The 17,863-nt window shown below is 36.8% G+C and overlaps 1 protein-coding gene and 1 long non-coding RNA gene across 7 annotated transcripts; one reads left to right on the top strand and one right to left on the bottom strand.

Annotated features, from left to right (window-relative positions):
* Positions 1-9,177: 9,177 nt before the first annotated feature.
* Positions 9,178-13,028, top strand: LOC109220895. 6 transcript variants are annotated; one of them, XR_002067169.1, is made up of 5 exons: positions 9,178-9,336; positions 9,429-9,568; positions 10,068-10,164; positions 10,303-10,431; positions 12,650-13,028. It is a non-coding gene; the product is annotated as an uncharacterized LOC109220895 (long non-coding RNA). The 6 variants fall into 6 exon arrangements; XR_002067170.1 differs by having other exon boundaries at positions 10,287-10,431; XR_002067168.1 differs by having other exon boundaries at positions 10,265-10,431.
* A 190-nt stretch (positions 13,029-13,218) lies between these two features.
* On the bottom strand, positions 13,219-14,704 carry LOC109220894 (F-box protein SKIP23-like). The gene has a single exon (XM_019385364.1). It carries the CDS (start codon positions 14,518-14,520, stop codon positions 13,300-13,302), a length of 1,221 nt encoding a protein of 406 aa, XP_019240909.1. The 5' UTR covers positions 14,521-14,704; the 3' UTR covers positions 13,219-13,299.
* Between the last annotated feature and the right edge of the window lie 3,159 nt (positions 14,705-17,863).

The raw sequence follows: 17,863 nt of genomic DNA, 5'->3' as shown, positions 1-17,863 counted from the left end.
AGATCAAATCCAAACAGATGAAACCCTGATCATTGGTGCGAATTCCATTACGATCACGGGAATAAAACGGCAGATTGCAGGTTTTTGCAGGGTGAAGTTGATCATTTGTTAAAACAGGGGTATCTCACCGAGTTATTCAGTGAGAAAGGTAAACAAGCATACATGAAGAACAGGCAGGAGCCTCTAAAACCACCTTCTCCCAAAAGAACCGTCAACGTTATAAGCGGGGGTGAAGACGTCAATGGCGTATCGTATACCATAGCTAATAAAATTTCCAAAGTGACAATTACTCAAGGGAAACGGGTACGGCATGTTCTAGAGGAAGACTGCATTACATTTGATGATGCGGATGCAGATGGTGTATTAACCCCTCACAACGACGCACTGGTAATATCTCTAATTGTACATGATACTAATGTGAAACGGGTTTTGATTGATCCAGGAAGTTCCGTGAACATTATTTTGCTAAGAGTATTACGTGAGATGCAAGCTGAAGATAGATCAATACCAAAGGCGCATACTCTATCTGGATTCGACAATTCCAGTGTTGTGACGAAAGGAGAGGTAACACTCACCACATTTGCAGAAGGAGTCGTCAAAGATACAAAGTTTCAGGTAGTAGATATGGAGATGGCTTACAATATGATTCTGGGGAGACCATAGATCCATGAAATGGACGTTGTTCCTTCAACTTTGCATCAAGTCATTAAATTTCCGTCACCATGGGGAATATGCCAAATTCGTGGGGGTCAACATACATCCAGGAGCATCAACTCCGTAGCAGACACGAATACAAAAAGTGAAGAAAAATAGCAATCACAGAAGACAGTTGAGGGCACCACAATACAAACCTCAACTGAACGGGAGCAAACAGATGTGGATTCAAGGCCTGATACCATCCAAGAACCAGAAGAGAATGAAAATATTAAAACAACAATTGAGGAATTGGAGCCCGTTGTATTATTTGCTCAATGGCCAGAAAATAAAGTCTAAGTTGGTGCCAATTTAAGCCAAGACATTAAAGGTAAGTTAATTGAATTTTTAAAAACTAACGCGGGCTGTTTTGCTTGATCCCACTCAGACATGACAGGGATACCGCCGGAAGTGATGACTCACAAGTTAAATGAAGACCCATCATACCTTCTTGTCAAACAAAAGAAAAGAAAGCAAGGAACCTTCAAGAATCAGGTAATTCAAGAAGAGGTTCAAAAGCTACTAAAGATTGGATCCATTCGCGAGGTAAAATATCCTAATTGGTTAGCCAATATTGTTGTAGTTCCAAAGAAGAATGGTAAATGGCGAGTTTGTGTAGATTACACAGATCTTAATAAAGCTTGTCCTAAAGACTCTTTTTCATTACCACATATAGATCAACTAATTGATGCAACTGCAGGACATGAGCTATTGAGTTTTTTAGATGCATATTCAGGTTATAATCAGATCAAAATGGATCCGGAAGATGAAGAAAAAACTTCATTTTAACAGACAGGGGGACTTACTGTTATAAATTAATGCCTTTTGGTCTCAAAAATGCTGGTGCAACATATCAAAGGATGGTTACTAAAATGTTTCAAGAACATTTGAGAAAAACCATGGAGGTCTATATAGATGACATGCTTGTTTAAACTCAGCATTCAAGAGATCACATGTCACATTTATCTGATGCATTTCAAATCCTGCGCAAATTTAATATGAAGTTAAATCCCGAGAAATGTGCATTTGGTGTCGCATCAAGTAAGTTTTTAGGTTTTCTTGTTTCTAATCGTGGTATTGAAGTGAATCCTGCACAGATTAAGGCCATTGAAGAAATCCCTGATATACTTTCAAACAAGAAAGAAGTTCAAAGATTAACAGGGAGAATTTCAGCCTTAGGAAGATTCATTTCTAAATCATCAGAGAAGTGTTTAAATTCTTCTCAGCCCTAACAAGGTAAACAATCTCCCATTTATTATGTTAGTAAATCTTTGTTAGATGCGGAGACGCGGTATCCTCAATTAGAAAAGCTTGCACTTGCATTAATCATGGCATCTAGGAAATTAAGACCTTACTTTCAGTGTCATCCTATTGCTGTAGTAACCGTCTACCCTTTACGTAATATATTACATAAGCATGAGTTATCAGGTTGGTTGGCTAAGTGGGCTATAGAGTTAAGTGAATACGAAATCACGTACCAACCTAGAACTGCTATAAAATCACAAGTGTTAGCTGATTTCGTGGCTGATTTTAGCCAAGGGATGCAATTAGAAGCAGAAAAAGAATTACAGGTGCTCAATGGAGCTAATCCAGGAACTTGGATTTTATTCGCTGATGGTTCATCTAACATAAAAGGTGCAGGTTTAGGGATTGTTTTGGTACCACCTACGGGTGAAATCATTCGACAAGCTATCAAATGTCATTCTATAACTAACAATGAGGCAGAGTATGAGGCTGTGATTGCAGGTTTAGAATTGGCACGAGAACTCGGCATAAATCAGATTATAATCAAAAGTGATTCACAACTTGTGGTTAATCAAATGCTAGAGACTTATACAGCCAGGGAAACAAGGATGCAACAGTATTTAGAAAAGGTGCGGGAATCGATAAAGCAATTTCAAACCTGGAAAGTTACACAAATACCAAGGGATGAAAATCTCGAAGCAGACGCCTTAGCTAATCTCGCATCTGCGGCTGACGTGGCAAGTGATGCAAGCGCCTCGGTTATTCATTTATTTCATTCAGTACTCGACCCTGACAAGAATGAGGTAAATTTTAATAATTTAACTTAGGATTGGAGGAACGAGATTGTTGCTTTTTTGCAGTATGGAATCGTCCCTGATGACAAGAAAAAAGCTCATGTGCTTCGAACAAAGGCTGCTCGGTACAGCTTAAACCAGGGCAACCTATATCGTAAAATGTTTGGTGGTCCCTTAGCCAGATGCCTCGGACCTTCTCAAACGGAGTACGTAATGAGGGAAATACACGAGGGGCATTGTGGGAATCACGCCGGAGGAAGATCCCTGGTAAGAACCTTAATTAGGGCAGGTTATTACTGGCCTAAAATGGAAGAAGAAGCAGAAAGTTTCTTGGCCAAATGTGATAAATGTCAAAGGTACGGTAACAATATGCATAGACCCGCGGAGTTATTATATCCGGTCATCGCACCGTGACTATTTATGAAATGGGGAATAGATATTGTGGGTCCATTACCACAAGCAAAAGGACAGGTAAAATTTCTGCTCGTACTCACTGGTTATTTTACTAAATGGGTAGAGGCAAGAGCATTCAAACAGGTATGAGAAAAGGAAGTCAAAGATTTTATTTGGCGGAATATCATATGCCGATTTGGTGTACCAAAGGAGATCGTATGTGATAATGACCCTCAGTTTATAGGAACCCAAATCACGGAATTTTTTCAAAGTTGGCAGATTAAAAGGATTACATCTACACCTTATCATACGGTGGGTAATGGGCAAGCAGAGTCAACGAACAAGGTTATCATCAATAATTTGAAGAAGCGTTTAGAAGAGTCAAAAGGAAATTGGCTAGAAGTGCTACCTGGTGTTTTATGGGCTTATCGCACAACAACAAAAACAAGTACGGGAGAAACACCATTTTCTTTGGTTTATGGAGCAGAAGCTTTAATTCCAGCTGAGCTAGGAGAGCCAAGTACGAGGTTTACACATGCAACAGAAGAGTCTAATAACGAACAAATGTGTATAAGCCTTGATTTACTTGAAGAAAGAAGGGAAGCTGCATTAGTAAGAATGGCAGCACAAAAGCAAGTCATAGAACGGTATTACAACCGGAAAGCACGCCTCAGATTTTTCGAAATTGGGGACTTTGTGCTCAAAAAGGTTTTTCAATCTACAAAGACAGCTAATACGGGAAAATTAAGTCCAATATGGGAAGGACCCTATAGGATCTGTGGTATTGCAGGCAAAGGAGCATATGAGTTGGAAACAATGGATGGTAAAGTATTACCTTCACATTGGAACGTTGTTCACCTGAAGAGATACTATTTCTAAGGAATACCCACGGTCAGGTACTCATCTTTTAAAGTTTATTTTTGAATTGTTAAAATTTTACTAACGAGATTTTAGATGATAGGCAAAAAGCTAACCCGTACTAAATGATGAGTCACGACCTGTAAGGCACACAGAATAAACTAAAATTCCTGGCCTAGGGTTACAATTATTCTAATAGAAATACAAACGGGTTAAGCAGTCTTCATCTATAATTGCACCTCCGAATCTCGTATGTTTTCCTTTTCAGGAAAAGGACCAAATGACAGAAACAATCAAGTGCTCAAGATTTCATACTTCAACGCTCAAACACTTGGGGGACTACATAATATACACGGGTATGTGTATAAAAAAGGCAAAGAAGATTGAGGAAAAATCAAGCCTGAAAAAGTCAACTGCAGAGTAAAAGTCACGAAGTCACGAGCCAAGGCCAAAGAAAACCTTACTATAGTTAGGGTAAAAGCTTTGTACTAAAGGCCAAAGAAAACCTTACTATAGTTAGGGTAAAAGCTTTGTACTAAAGCGGGTTATAAAGAAAAACCTCGTGTTTATTATTCTGAAACAGGTTATAAAGAAAAACCTCGTGTTTATAATTTTTTCTTAAAAATCTGTTACAAGAAAAACAGTTACGAGAAAGTTATAGATGTAATTCAAATACATGTAAAGTATTAATCAAAAATAGACAAAGTTTAAATAAAAACTTGTCAATGTTATTTCAAAAGAAACATGTGTGTTCCTATTTCTCTCATTGTATGTTAACTCCATTATGAAGTTGAGACGTCTTCTTCATTAAGTGTCGAAATATAAAAGGGCCCTCTTTTATAAAATTCATGTTTACATTACTTATTCATGAAGTTAACAGAAGCATTTTCTAAAGAATAAAAATGCACATTATTCTATATGTCCTTAGAAATAAAGGCGAGAATAAATTAAATAGAAGTTCAAGATAATAACGAGAAAACTTCTTAAATACTAAAAAGCTTAAAACTAAGTAAAACTTAGTCATAAAACTTCAAATTGTTTATACAATTGCCCCATGAAAGGTCCGGAGACTTGAGTTTCCAAAATAAACCCTCAAACAAAACCAAGGGTTTTAAAAATAACCTTCCAAAACGGTACCTGCAAAAGAAAAGAGAATTCAAATAGTTTAAACTTATCACTAAGAAGATGAGGGAACTGTAGAAGGAGTATCAACGGCAACGAGCTCAACTTGGGCAGGTGCATCAACAGTTGCGGGTTGAACTTGACTCACAGCAACAGGCTCGACTGGGCTTGGAAGAGTTGGGATACCCGTATCAACTTCAACATTCACGGGAGCTTCGATCACAGGAGAAGGAAAATCTTGAGTTTGCTGAGCTTTCTCAATAGCTTCATTTATTTTTGCTAACTCAGACTCCAAGTTAAAATTCTCCTTGCTGGCTTCAACAAGAGTATCTCGGCGAGAATTTAGAAACGCCCAACTTACCTCCATGGTAGACTTGTCCTCGAGGATCTCATAATCCCTCTTCCAAGCAGCAATGTCATCATGCAACCTCTCATTTTCAGCCAAGACAGTTGTGTGAGAAGCTTGAAGAGAGACATGGGAAGTCTCCAAGGTACGAACCTTATCAGAAGAAATTCGAAGGTCTTCTTGTGCTTGAGTCAAATTCTGTACGAGCTCTCCAGCATAAACTTCTTTTTCATCCAAAAGAACCTTCAATCCTCTAATTTCTTCACTAGCCTTGGACAACTGCTTAGAAAAGGAAGATTCGAGACGCGCTTTTTCTTTCTCCGCCTGACTTGAGGAAGCTTTTAAAACTCCCAACTCCGAAGTTAATGCCCGTACCTGCTGCTCCAAGGTACTCTTGCTTTCCTCTAAATAGTCCATGTCAATCTGAAGACTCTCGAACTGCTCCTTCCAATTGAATGCCTCTAATTGATAATCCCGCATTAACTGTTCTGTGAGGGTAACCCTTTTTATCATTTCTGTGCTGATGAGATTAACATAAAAAGAAAGAAAGGGAAATAAGAATCTTAAAGATAAAGAAAATGACAGGAGAAAGAAAAGGAAAATACCTTCAAAGTACAATGCACGATATCGTTCATTAGGGTCAAGGAACTGTGGCTCTCCAACTTAGCCTTCTCAACCAGACCAATTAAAGGCTTTAGCCACACGTCCGCTTGACCCGATTTTCTTAAAAGATTACCCTCAGCGGGGACTTCAATGATCACCTGCCTCATGGCACCACCTCCACTGGAGGAACCAACCTCCACATGGTGAGAAAGTAGAGGAAGAGTTATTGAAGGAGGCACGGTGGAAGTAGTAAAAACAGCAGCTTGGGGAGGAGTAGGAACAGTCGAGACCGGCAAGGAAGGAATCACTGACACATGAGTAGAATAAGAAGCCAGGGGAGTCTCATCAGAAACCGGGCCTAAGTTCTCATTGCCAAACCCACTAACAAAAAGCTGCTCAACAGAGTCGTGAGCAGAGCAACGTCCTCATCAAGAACTACAACTGGAGTCTCAATAGGCTCAGTAAGAGGGGAAGAACTGAGGGGGGATGTTTTCGCTTCATCTTCAGACACAATGCGTCTCCTGGCTCGTGGCCTTGCTATTAGGGCATCCCCATCTTCTTGTTCATCAGAGTCCCGATCAGCAATGGCTTTTCTTTTCGATGAAGGACCCGAGACTATTTCTTGGGCCCTTTCCAAAGAGATGCGAGAAGCTACGATCGACTCTGCAGTAACTCCTCAAACAGCAAATCCTGATAAAAAGAGGGATTGAGATCAGTGCAATATAAAAAATAAATAAATACAGCAAATGTATGAAAGGTAAAATGAAAACTCTTACCATGAGTTTTTACTTTCCAACCGAATCGGTTAGAAAGGGTCTTCCAAGACCTACCATCCATTGATGCGGTCTTCAATAACTTATCTACCCAATCACGAAAATTGGGAACCTCGTCCACAACTCCCATCATTGCTGGAAAAAGAAAATAGAATTAGAAAAATTAATATGTTGAAAGAAAAGGTACGAGAGAGCTAAAGTACTCACGTGAAAAGTTCCACTTCTCAGGAAAGGGAATGTTTTGTTCACCCACTAAACCAAGGGTGGGGGCAGCAACAAACCTGGCGTACCAGCCACGGTCTTTATCATCTTCAGGGCTTATCAAAACCCTCTTGCTCTTGGCTACTAGTGTAAAAACCCCCACCATTGCGAAAGAGTCTGGGGGCGTAAAGATGAATCAAGTGCGGAAAAGTGAAAGGAACCCTAGCTGTATTAGTCAGATGCCTCAAGCAGGCAATAACCCTCCATATGATTAGGCCGATTTGACCCAAGCAGACATCGAAGAAGCAACAGAACTCAAGAATAACAGGGTCAATAGCCGGTTGAAACCCTAAGGTGAAAGGGTATGTATAGACAAAAGAATACCCAGTTATGTAAGAGGTAATTCTTTGGTTTGGACTGGGAATAATAATAGGGAATCACTACTCCAATGACAATCTCTACGAACTAAAGGAATCAAACCTTCTATAATTTGGGTACGATAAGGATCAGCCCGATCTAAAGAAGCAACCTGGTTTCTAAGTGACACCCTATCGTTATAAAAAGATAATTCTGCAGGGACTGTCTCTTCTACTAATAGTTCACGAAGAGGTTCGGAAGAATCCTTACCCCTAGAAGAGGACCTTTGAGAGACAGAACCTCTAGTTCTAGAAGAGGGACCAGAACTAGGAGAAGGAACAGAAGAACCGCGTGCAGAAGAAGATCCTAGGTTACGGAGTCTACCTCCTCTTCTGCTCCTACTGGGGACATTGAGGAAGCTATCAACTATGAAAACCTTGTTAGGGTTAGGGTTTGATGAAGACATGGTGATATGAAGAAGAAGCAAAAAAGGTTTGAGAAATTGGATATTCAGAAAAATTTATGAAGTAAAGACAAAGAAGGAAGTTATATTTATACTCGAAAGCAACCGTCAAAGAAAAGGGTGTAATGATGGAAGAGTCATAATTACAACTGGCGCTTCATGTACAGCGAAACCGTAAAAAAGCCGTTAAATGCTGCAGAATCGCAGAATTAATGAAAGGTTGACACGTGTCAAGAACATTAATTAGAAGTGACAACTGGAACGTCGATCTTGTCACAGCATTAATGGTGACAAAAATTCCCTCTTAAATGAAATTTCACTTCCCAAATATTCAATCGGTGAATAAATGGCAAGTGGGGGGACTATCTGTATTGGAAAAAATTGAATTTACATATAAAGATGACGTGTCGTGACACCTGGATCGGTCAAAGAGTTACGATTGGCAAGAAAGTATGAGCTACAATAGATACGAGCAGAAACATGGAAAAAGGCACGAGCAGCCATTCAAAGGACTTAGCGCCCTTGCCTATTTAAATTCATTTAGATCCGAGAATTACGGAGAATAAATCTGACACTATATGAGAGTGCAGATACAATATTTGATGAGTATTAAATATTGAAAACGTTAGGGAATTTGTATAATGATTGTGTAACGTAGCATTTAATGTCTTTAATTGCCATAATTGCCTCATTATGACAAAGGCAAAACGCATATCTCCATAGTAACTATAAAAAGGAGATAATTGATCAATTGTAAGGACACGAAACACTATCTGAATATACTGGGGTTTACTTAGTTTTCTTAATTACATTCTAGCTATCCAAAGTGCTTTCTTTTATACATTCTTGTGATTATCAGTAACTCGTGTTCTTGTAAATTATAGCTTTAGTCAAAATTCTATTTTTTGGTTAAATACCCGAGGGTGGGAAATCCGGGTCGTGACATAATTACACATCATGTTTGGTTGAACAAGTGTAATTTCACTATCAAATATATTTTTAAATTTTAAGAATTCAAATTGATTATAAAAAAATTAAATAAACTCTTTTTTAATTTCAATATGTAGAAGTAAACTTTAATACATATGTATATATAAGAAATATTAAATATTATTTAAAATTATGTATTTAAACTACATATTTTCTTTAAAATAAAATTGTTAAATTATTATAAATTGATAACTAATTAGTATATTATAGAAGAGCTAGGGTTTCGACCTTGCTGCTTCAAGCCAATAAAATTGAAGCTGAGGGTATTTGCGTCTATTCACCTATTAGCCAATATAATTGTACTTACGTGTCTATTAATTTTCCTCCTCCTCCGACGTCTTCGTGTTCTTTCTAAATCTCCGTGTTTTGCCACTATTCTTTTTATTTTCTCCTCTTTCTTTCATCTCTCCTTCAACTGTTATGATTTTTTCTGATTTGTAGGATTAAGTAGAATCAAGTGGTAGACTTGACATAAAAATCCTATAAGTTGAGGTTTAGGTAAGCAATTGTTCTTTTTGTCAATTAGTGGTCACCGATTTATTCAGCGTTCTATCCTCTTTAAAATTCCTGATTTTTGGATATATTACTAGAAACATGGCTTAGCTATCTCCACGCAACATGCCGTTTGGAAGTCTCTGCCAACTTTAATATTGTCGATGGTTAACTAGCTGGAATCTTTCTGATCAATTCAATTTGGATGTATCCCAGTTGTAAGCAGTTGAAGACAAAGGTGAGCAGATGAGGTATTCTAAGTTACATGTGATTTTCAATTTTGGCCTTGGTTTTAAATTCTTGCCAGTTCTTTCCACTCTCTTTATGTTAGACTCATAGGAAGGGAGTTTTCCAAGCATTTTAGATTACTTCTTCTCAATAAAAAGGAATTAAGTTAAAACCTTGACATTCGACCCATGTAATGGAATTCATGGTCAATTGTGCTCTTAATAGAAATGGTTTACCGTTTTGTGCAAAAGCAAGTCAATTAAATGGCTATCAACCTGGAAATGTCAAATTTGAGTAATTCATACAGCACAAAATATTTGATAGGCACAGATATTAAGCAAGCAAGAAAACAACGTAAAGCGGTGAAAAGAGGCCCTAGAAAATGGTTACAACCAGTTTTTGAAGTTCATGAATCAATTATTAAATTCAATCTTAAATCTAGCGATTTTGTTTGCTTTGTTTGTTCCTATCATGAAAATTGAGATATTTGTTCTTTTTGTCGTATCTAGGCTCTTGATACTCTGGGATGTAGCAAATGGAGGATAAACAAAAGGGTAGTTTCTGTTTTTGATAGAATATGGGATAGTGGTGGTCGTCTACTGATTGGTTAGTTACTTTACACATTAACTATCCTATTAAGATTCAAAAGGTACTTTCTTTTTCATTGCTAAGTAAATGAATCTAATAAGTTGTGTAATGGTTCAAGCAACAAACTACAATTGTCGTAGTTTCTGTCATTTGCAGGTCCTTTGCCAAAAGAACCAGATATAGAAGATGATGCACTACTCGCGAAGTGGAATTGGATACCAAAATCTGTCAAGAGGAGACTAGATAAACTTCTCACAACATTGTGACGTCGAGCTCAAACTTCTTGTAGGTTCCAATTGCTTTCCTATACTGTCTTTTAAGATAATAATACTTCCAATAACATCTGAAAGCATATATAAAATTTTATTGGGGCGGAGTTGTAATCACAACTCATATCATTTTTGTATATGTTGGAATTTCCTTCTAAGGTTTGCTTCTCCAGTAGTGCATAAAATGAAATATGCATAAGGTTTCTTCTACCCGCACAACCTTGATTATCGAGGTCATGCATACTCCATGCATCCAATTAAAATTTCTTGGTTCTAAAAACTATTGGGGTGTCCTAGAGTTTGCAAAGGTCAGTTTGAAGATACACTTAAATTGCAAGTATATTTGTTGGTATGTGGACAAATTATTAGTTGAAGGTGGAATAGTTTTTACTGAATTATTTGAATGGGTTAGTTGATTCTGTCTGAAAAACTGCTCGAAGGAAGTCCTGTTGGTTGAATGTAGAAGATCGTTTAACTACCTGGTTGCATTAGTTTTAATTAAGCTATCAGTAGCTCATCTCCAAATACGACTATTCTTCATATTCTAATCTAATGCACCATGTAGGTCTTATTATTAGTCGTACACATTTAAATTTTTTGTTGGTGTTCAGCTCTAATTAGAAAATGTTTATTTGATGTCATTTCTTTGAGTTATGAAAAGCGTGTTAGAAAGGATTATAAGGGAGCACGTGATCTTATGTGGAAGTTGCTAACGTATTTGGTTCCGAGTAAATTAGTTTTCTAGCATGATATTCGAATATTTTACTCAGGACTTTGCATACTGCGTTCCTCGCCAATTGATTGGTTATGTATTTCAATCTTTGGGGTTGAATCCAGAACAAGTTAGCTGATTTCTACGAGCTGACAGATTTTATTAGTCGTTCCTCAGACTAATGACAAAATTCAAACAAAAGCATTCCACTTTTGTGGTCTCTTCTCAGAGTCATTGAATATAAGTGGATGAAAGTTGCTAATACATGTAATTTATATAACAAAGGTTGCATCCGGAATATTTTTTTGTTTATGGCTTTGAGACAAATTACTGCATAAGTACTTATCTTTGTGTTAATTTGAGTTTATGCGTAGGATTTGTCCCATGTACTTTTGTTGTATTTCCTGTCATAATTTGTAGGATGGTTCTTGCAATGGTTCACAACAGTATGCTACCCTTGGAATAGATAAGGTAATAAAAGCATGAACTACGGTGTTTACCTTAGTCATACATTCTATATTTCTTGACGGATAATTGAATTGTTAACATGGTTTGTTACAATAAATTTGCGTATTGAATTAATAACAAAGCCTTCCCGACCTCCCTATTTTGCGTGAGTCGTGTGAAGATCATTAAAAGATGTCCTTGCTCAAAGCTATGCCATTTATGTAAAAGTAGCCTTCTCTACTTGCATATTCCTTACTATTTAATTTCAAATTTTTATTCTTTGTTGTTCTTCACACATCACTTTGGTGAGCACCGACAGTTATTTTATAAATGTACAGGTATATTTTGGTGAAGAACTACTAAGAAGAAAACTAAGTAGAAGATTAAACACAACAGAAAAAATGCATCACCATTTGCCAATGTGTAAGTAGTATAAAATGTAAATAATTCTCCCATATATGATATAAAAAATATGACACACATGCATCTAATAGTATGATGCTGTTGTGTAGGTAAATAAATATATTATTTGCAAACCAGACAACATTCAAGAGTGGATATTTGGTTCCAAATAAATAATACCTTGCAATTAGCATATGATGTTGTGTAGCTGATTCAATCCTAACAGTTTCAACTGTCACAACATTGGACTTGTGCATTTTAGCAGCTGCGACTGTGAGAATGCAATATTTTTAGGTTTATAGTGTTTGTTCAACTCCTGTAGAACATTCCTGTCAAGTTTGTAGTGTTTGTTCAACTCCTGTTGAATTATATAACTATACGCTGCACCAATATTAGTCCATAATATTACGATCACCAATCTTTATTAGAAAGAAATACAACAACATTAGTTAAGTATCCCTAAAGGCTAAAATAAAATAAGAAAAAGAATTAACATAATTATTTCGAGGTTTAAAGTATTATACAACAACACAGCTCCCACATGTGTGGTCTAGGGAGGATAGTGTGTATGCAGCCTTACCTCTACCTCATGAAGCTAGAGAGAACATTTCCGATATACCTTGGCTCAGGAAAAGCATATATTATCGGTTAGTAATTTTTCCATTATTTGCAGGGTCTTGAATGCTCAAGTGACTGGCTTTCTCATTGGAGTGAAAGACTACAAGATCTTTGACCAAGAGACTAAATCTGTTGAAGGGACCTTGAGACTTGCATATTGGATCATGTCAAATTCGTGTGTAGAGCAGTGTCAACAAAAAGACCTCAAGCAAGAAATGTTGACATCTAGCCACTTATCCTACTCTGTCTGTGAACTTGTGCATAACTAATATAGTTGTTAGTTGTCACCCATGGATTATAAAATAACATCAGTTTGATACGGCATAAATAGATTAGGATCCAGTAGGGCTGGAACACTAGGTATTTCCTAGTGCTCAAGATTTTGAGTCTTTTGGCTATGGTTATTAGGCCAAGCGAGTTGCTTTTCTTCCATATCTCTGGTTAGTTTTTTCCTATTAACCAATTTCAACTCAAACTAGGACCTCCTTTCAATGTTGGACAAGACACATTATTTTGTTTCATACTTACTTACTATAAATCCAGGCAGACAGCTCAAGGAGAAAACTCAGAAAAGGGATTTAGTGCATAAAAACGATTCCAAACCTATAATTTGAAAGCAAACGATAACATAATTGTAATTACATAAGATGGAAAGGAAAAACAATAACAATAAGTAATATAGTATACACAATGAAGGGGTCTAAATCAATATAGAGTTGGTGTGACCCAAGTTGGAGGACAAACAGGACTTAAGGAGACACCCTGGTAGTGTGGGAGAGGGATGATGGTGCCATCAACTAAGCTGAAAACACCCATGTCCAAGCCGCCTCCTTCTTCAAAGGCGAGGTATGATTCCCAATAATCATCGGTAAAATAAATGTGATTTGGCTTGATTCCAGGAAATTGTGAAGCTTGGACAGAACGAGAGGCATTATGTCCAATAAAAAGAGCTCTGTCCCCTAATTCCTTGGTTTGCTTCAGTTTGCAAGTAACTAAATCCAACTCAAAAACTCGAAAATTTGTTGTCCCATAAGTTAACTCCTCATCCTCCTTCTCCTCATCATCATCATACTCTTCGTCATAAATTATCGCTTGATCATCATCTTGAATGCGCGTCAGTGGAATCCTCTCACTATCATCTGTAACGTATCTTAACATACCACCATAGCGCACAACTATAAACAGTGATCCTAGTGATTCTACAATGTATAACTCGTCTCTAATGTCTTCGTACGGTAGCGATGCAACTATTTGTGTCTGAATTGGGTCAGGAATAGTAACATCACAAACTAGAATGCGACCCCACCCATCAACAGCATAAAATTTGCCGTTAAAATAAATCACATCACGATGTGGAACGTGAAGGGGTTGTTTTTCAATCCTGGTCCATCTCAAGTCTCCTGGCCTCCAGAAACTGAGGAACTTCATATTTCCCTCAATAACCATGAGAACGTAGTCTGATGTTTGAGAAGGACTGGCTGACAAAACTGCCTTGTGAAAATAGGTCCATAGATCCCTAAGCTGGTGGAGGGTATCATAATCTTCAGTAGTATTTTGATGGGGCAATTCAATCTGAACACCGGAGAAGGGATGTAGCAGATTGATTTCACCCTCGTCTTTTCCTACCGTAATAAGCCATCCCATGGACTCCATACACCGCTTTTCTTTGGCTTTGGGTATCCTCTTCTTCAGAATCATGCCATTATAAAGGCTAAAGAACTGTCGACATGAATTGCATTCGCTATCTTCTTCCTCGGCTAACATCAGCCATGGAACTCTAGGCATATCACTGTTAAAATTGTTCTTGGTGGCCGCAAGTCGCCAGGATTTGCAGACAGAGGCGAAATTTAAGTAGTCTTCGATCATATTTATACGTTTGCCGATGAGAACCAACATATCATACTGAAGTTCCGACCAATCAGCCATCTTTTGTACTTTGGAAACGTGGAACTGGAAAATAAAGAATACTCACCTCACCCAACCTTAAATATATTCGGTAGAAACAAATCCCACTTACGGGCGGATTCGGATTTCGGAGACAAAATGTCAAAATCCAACTAACCCTCTTATGGGGGGATTTGGATTTCTGAGGACAAAATCAAAATCCAATTTTGCCCACAACAGGACACCCGTTCTTACCTCTCCTTCCAGAAATATATACTTGTCAAATAAAACATTTTTTTACTACTATAATACACTTTTTATATAATAATATCAATATTATTATTAAAATAAAACTTTAAGTATATAATTGTACATGAAACATAAAGTATAGTGCATATAAATTAATATAGCACCTAGAAAGCAGTCCAAGCCACACTTATTATTTACTCAATTAGGAGGAATGTTTAATTTGCAATCTTTCTCATGATATATTTTCTTATTGAAAGCTAACACAATGCAAGTCATCTCGCTGAAATGCCCAACACCATATTCTTTTTATCAAATGGCAGGTGATATGTCAGTTAATAATTTCACATTTTATGATACAAAGCGCAAAAATCTATATCTATACTATATTAAAAGCACGAAGGCCCTTAGCGAAATGTCGTTCGTCTTTTTTACCCTTTAAAAGTAGATTTCACATTGGTCAAATTTGTAATTTAATTATATTTCTAATATTTAGGACTTTTTAATCAATTAGTTATTAAAACATTCCTTACTTGACAAAAAGACATAATGTTAAGGACTTTAAATTTAATATACTTGTCCTATAAGGCTAATTTATATGTCAAAGTTTTTATTCGTTCAGCAATAGGAATAGCAAATTAAATTGTAAACATATATTATTCCTAATTATGTATTTAAAGCAGTATGATATTGTCACTTTAAAACATACCTTACCCTTTAAATCATAGAAGCAGGATTTAAGTAAATTAAAAGGGTAGAAGTAAAAATATAATAGGGTTAAGAAAGTAGAATCCTGTTATATTGCCAACTTAATACTCATCAGATACTGCAATCTTTAATTGTCATGAACCAAGTTAACAATAATTTTTGAAGCCATATAACTGCCACTACAAACATACTGGTGCGCTGGTTAAAAAATTTGAGAACCAAACAACGTAACTTCATCCACTTTGCTTCTGCTTTGAAAAATTCTCATAGCATTGTGCATTCAAAATTAATTTCTTGACTTTCTGCCTCTTCAAACTAAGGGCTGCTTGTATCATCCGTGATTATCCTTTATTTTTTTCCGCAAAATTCTTTTGTCATAGTCAAAATATATAAATCACCAGAAAGAAGGATGATCATCATCAGTCACATCCTTTGGCCAATTTACTGGGAAATCCTCCAAAGTTTAGCCATTGCTTGAAACAGATTGTAGCAAGATTCACACTAACACCACCATCTGATGAAATTCAGTTTCTATCACTTTAGCCTTTCAAAATGACAAAGCCATTGAATTGAAGTCAATAGTGTGACGTTTCACTTCCTGTTTTTTTTTTTTTTTTTTAGGGGGGGGGGGGGGGGAAGGTTTGCAAATTTTGAAGCAACATATAATTCCATTATCCTACTTTAATCGAGACTTGTTAGTAGCGTTACATTCAAAGGACACAACCTTCTTGAAAAGACACTTCAAATTAATATTTTATTTTTGTTTAAATATAATTATTAAATATATATTTCAAGAAAGACTTATTGCTTCGACTTTGGCCATGCATGCTTATGTTTTATTTGAACTCTGTACATCGCCTTACTTTAAGTTGATCCTAATACAATATCTATTTCTTGTGTTCAAGTTTGGGGTTATTACTATTGTGTATTCTCTTTTCTGTTTAAATTATTCACTTGTCTAGCAATCCTTTTGAAGGAATTGAATTGAGCGTAAAGGATAAAATAGTCTTCAAATTTTAATGGGTATTTTAGTAATTTAACTTTTGACTTAAGGGCTTCCCACTTTTAATATAACTAGTATCTATGAACGTGCGTTGCACGTTAATAATGGCACATGATGATTTAAATATTTATTTATATGAAGGAACAATACAATTTAATTAATGAAAGAGTTTTATATATAATAATACAATAATCATCTAAATACCGAACAATATTATTACATTAGCATAATACATGAAATTAAAATAAAAGGATGTGACGACCCAAAGGGTCATCACCTGTTTTCTCTCTTTTTCGCGCTTCTGAGGCCTTGAAAACCTCACTTTTAGTCGCCTCGATTTGCGTGCGCAGTCCGGGCGCGTAGCCGGAAAGTTTAAATATGAATTCTGTGTAAAAATTGATGAATTTTGATATTAATATGATTAAAGTTGACTTTGGTCAATATTTTGGGTAAACGGACCCGGACCCGGACCCGTGATTTGACGGTCCCGGAGGGTCCGTAGAAATATATGGGACTCGGGCGTATGCCCAGAATCGAAATCCGAGGTCCCGAGCCCGAGAAATAAATGTTTAAAAGAAATTGTTTTTCTGAAATTTTTAAAGAAATTTGAAGTGAAAATGAATTATAACGTGTTAGTATCGGGCCCGTATTTTGGTTCCGGCGCCCGGTACAGGTCTTATATGTGGTATTACTGCCACTAAATTAGACATTGATGAACCTGGTTCATCAGTTGATCAAAAGTTGTACAGGGGTATGATTGGTTCACTCTTGTATCTTACTGCCAGTAGACCTGACATTGTTTTCAGTGTAGGGCTTTGTGCTCGTTTTTAGGCCAATCCAAAAGAGTCTCACTTGACTGCTGTCAAGAGGATACTAAGATATTTGAAAGGCACCACTGATGTGTGTCTTTGGTACCCCAAAGGTAGTAATTTCAATCTAGTAGGATATGTTGATGCTGATTATGCAGGTTTCCTAGTGGATAAGAAGAGCACCTCAGGTATGGCACACTTCCTTGGTTCATTTCTTGTGTCATGGGCTACTAAAAAGCAAAATTCAGTGGCCTTATCTACTGCTGAAGCTGAGTATGTTGCTGCTGCTTCTTGTTGTGCTCAATTGCTATGGATCAAACAGCATCTGGTAGATTTTGGCATTGAAGTTGGTTGCATTCCTATATTCTGTGATAACACTAGTGCTATAAGTATGACAAAGAACCCTGTTCATCATAAGAGGACTAAGAACATAGATGTTAGGCACCACTTCTTAAGAGATAACTATGAGAAAGGATTGATCTCTATAGAATTCTGTGCTACTGATAAACAAATTGCTGACATCTTCACTAGTGCACTGAGTAGAGAAAACTTTAAGAGGAACATGTTAGAATTAGGGATGATTAAGATCACCTAATAGGTCCAGTTCAGAATGCACAAT

The sequence above is a fragment of the Nicotiana attenuata genome, unplaced genomic scaffold (genome assembly GCF_001879085.1).
Source record: "Nicotiana attenuata strain UT unplaced genomic scaffold, NIATTr2, whole genome shotgun sequence".
Classification (NCBI taxonomy): Eukaryota; Viridiplantae; Streptophyta; class Magnoliopsida; order Solanales; family Solanaceae; genus Nicotiana; species Nicotiana attenuata.
The sequence above is the reverse complement of the archived record's forward strand: the minus strand, read 5'-3'. Positions and strand labels throughout refer to the sequence as shown.

Bases quoted from the DNA above. Each gene is read 5' to 3' on its own strand.
- LOC109220894 (XM_019385364.1), bottom strand. From the start codon at position 14,520: ATGGCTGATTGGTCGGAACTTCAGTATGATATGTTGGTTCTCATCGGC.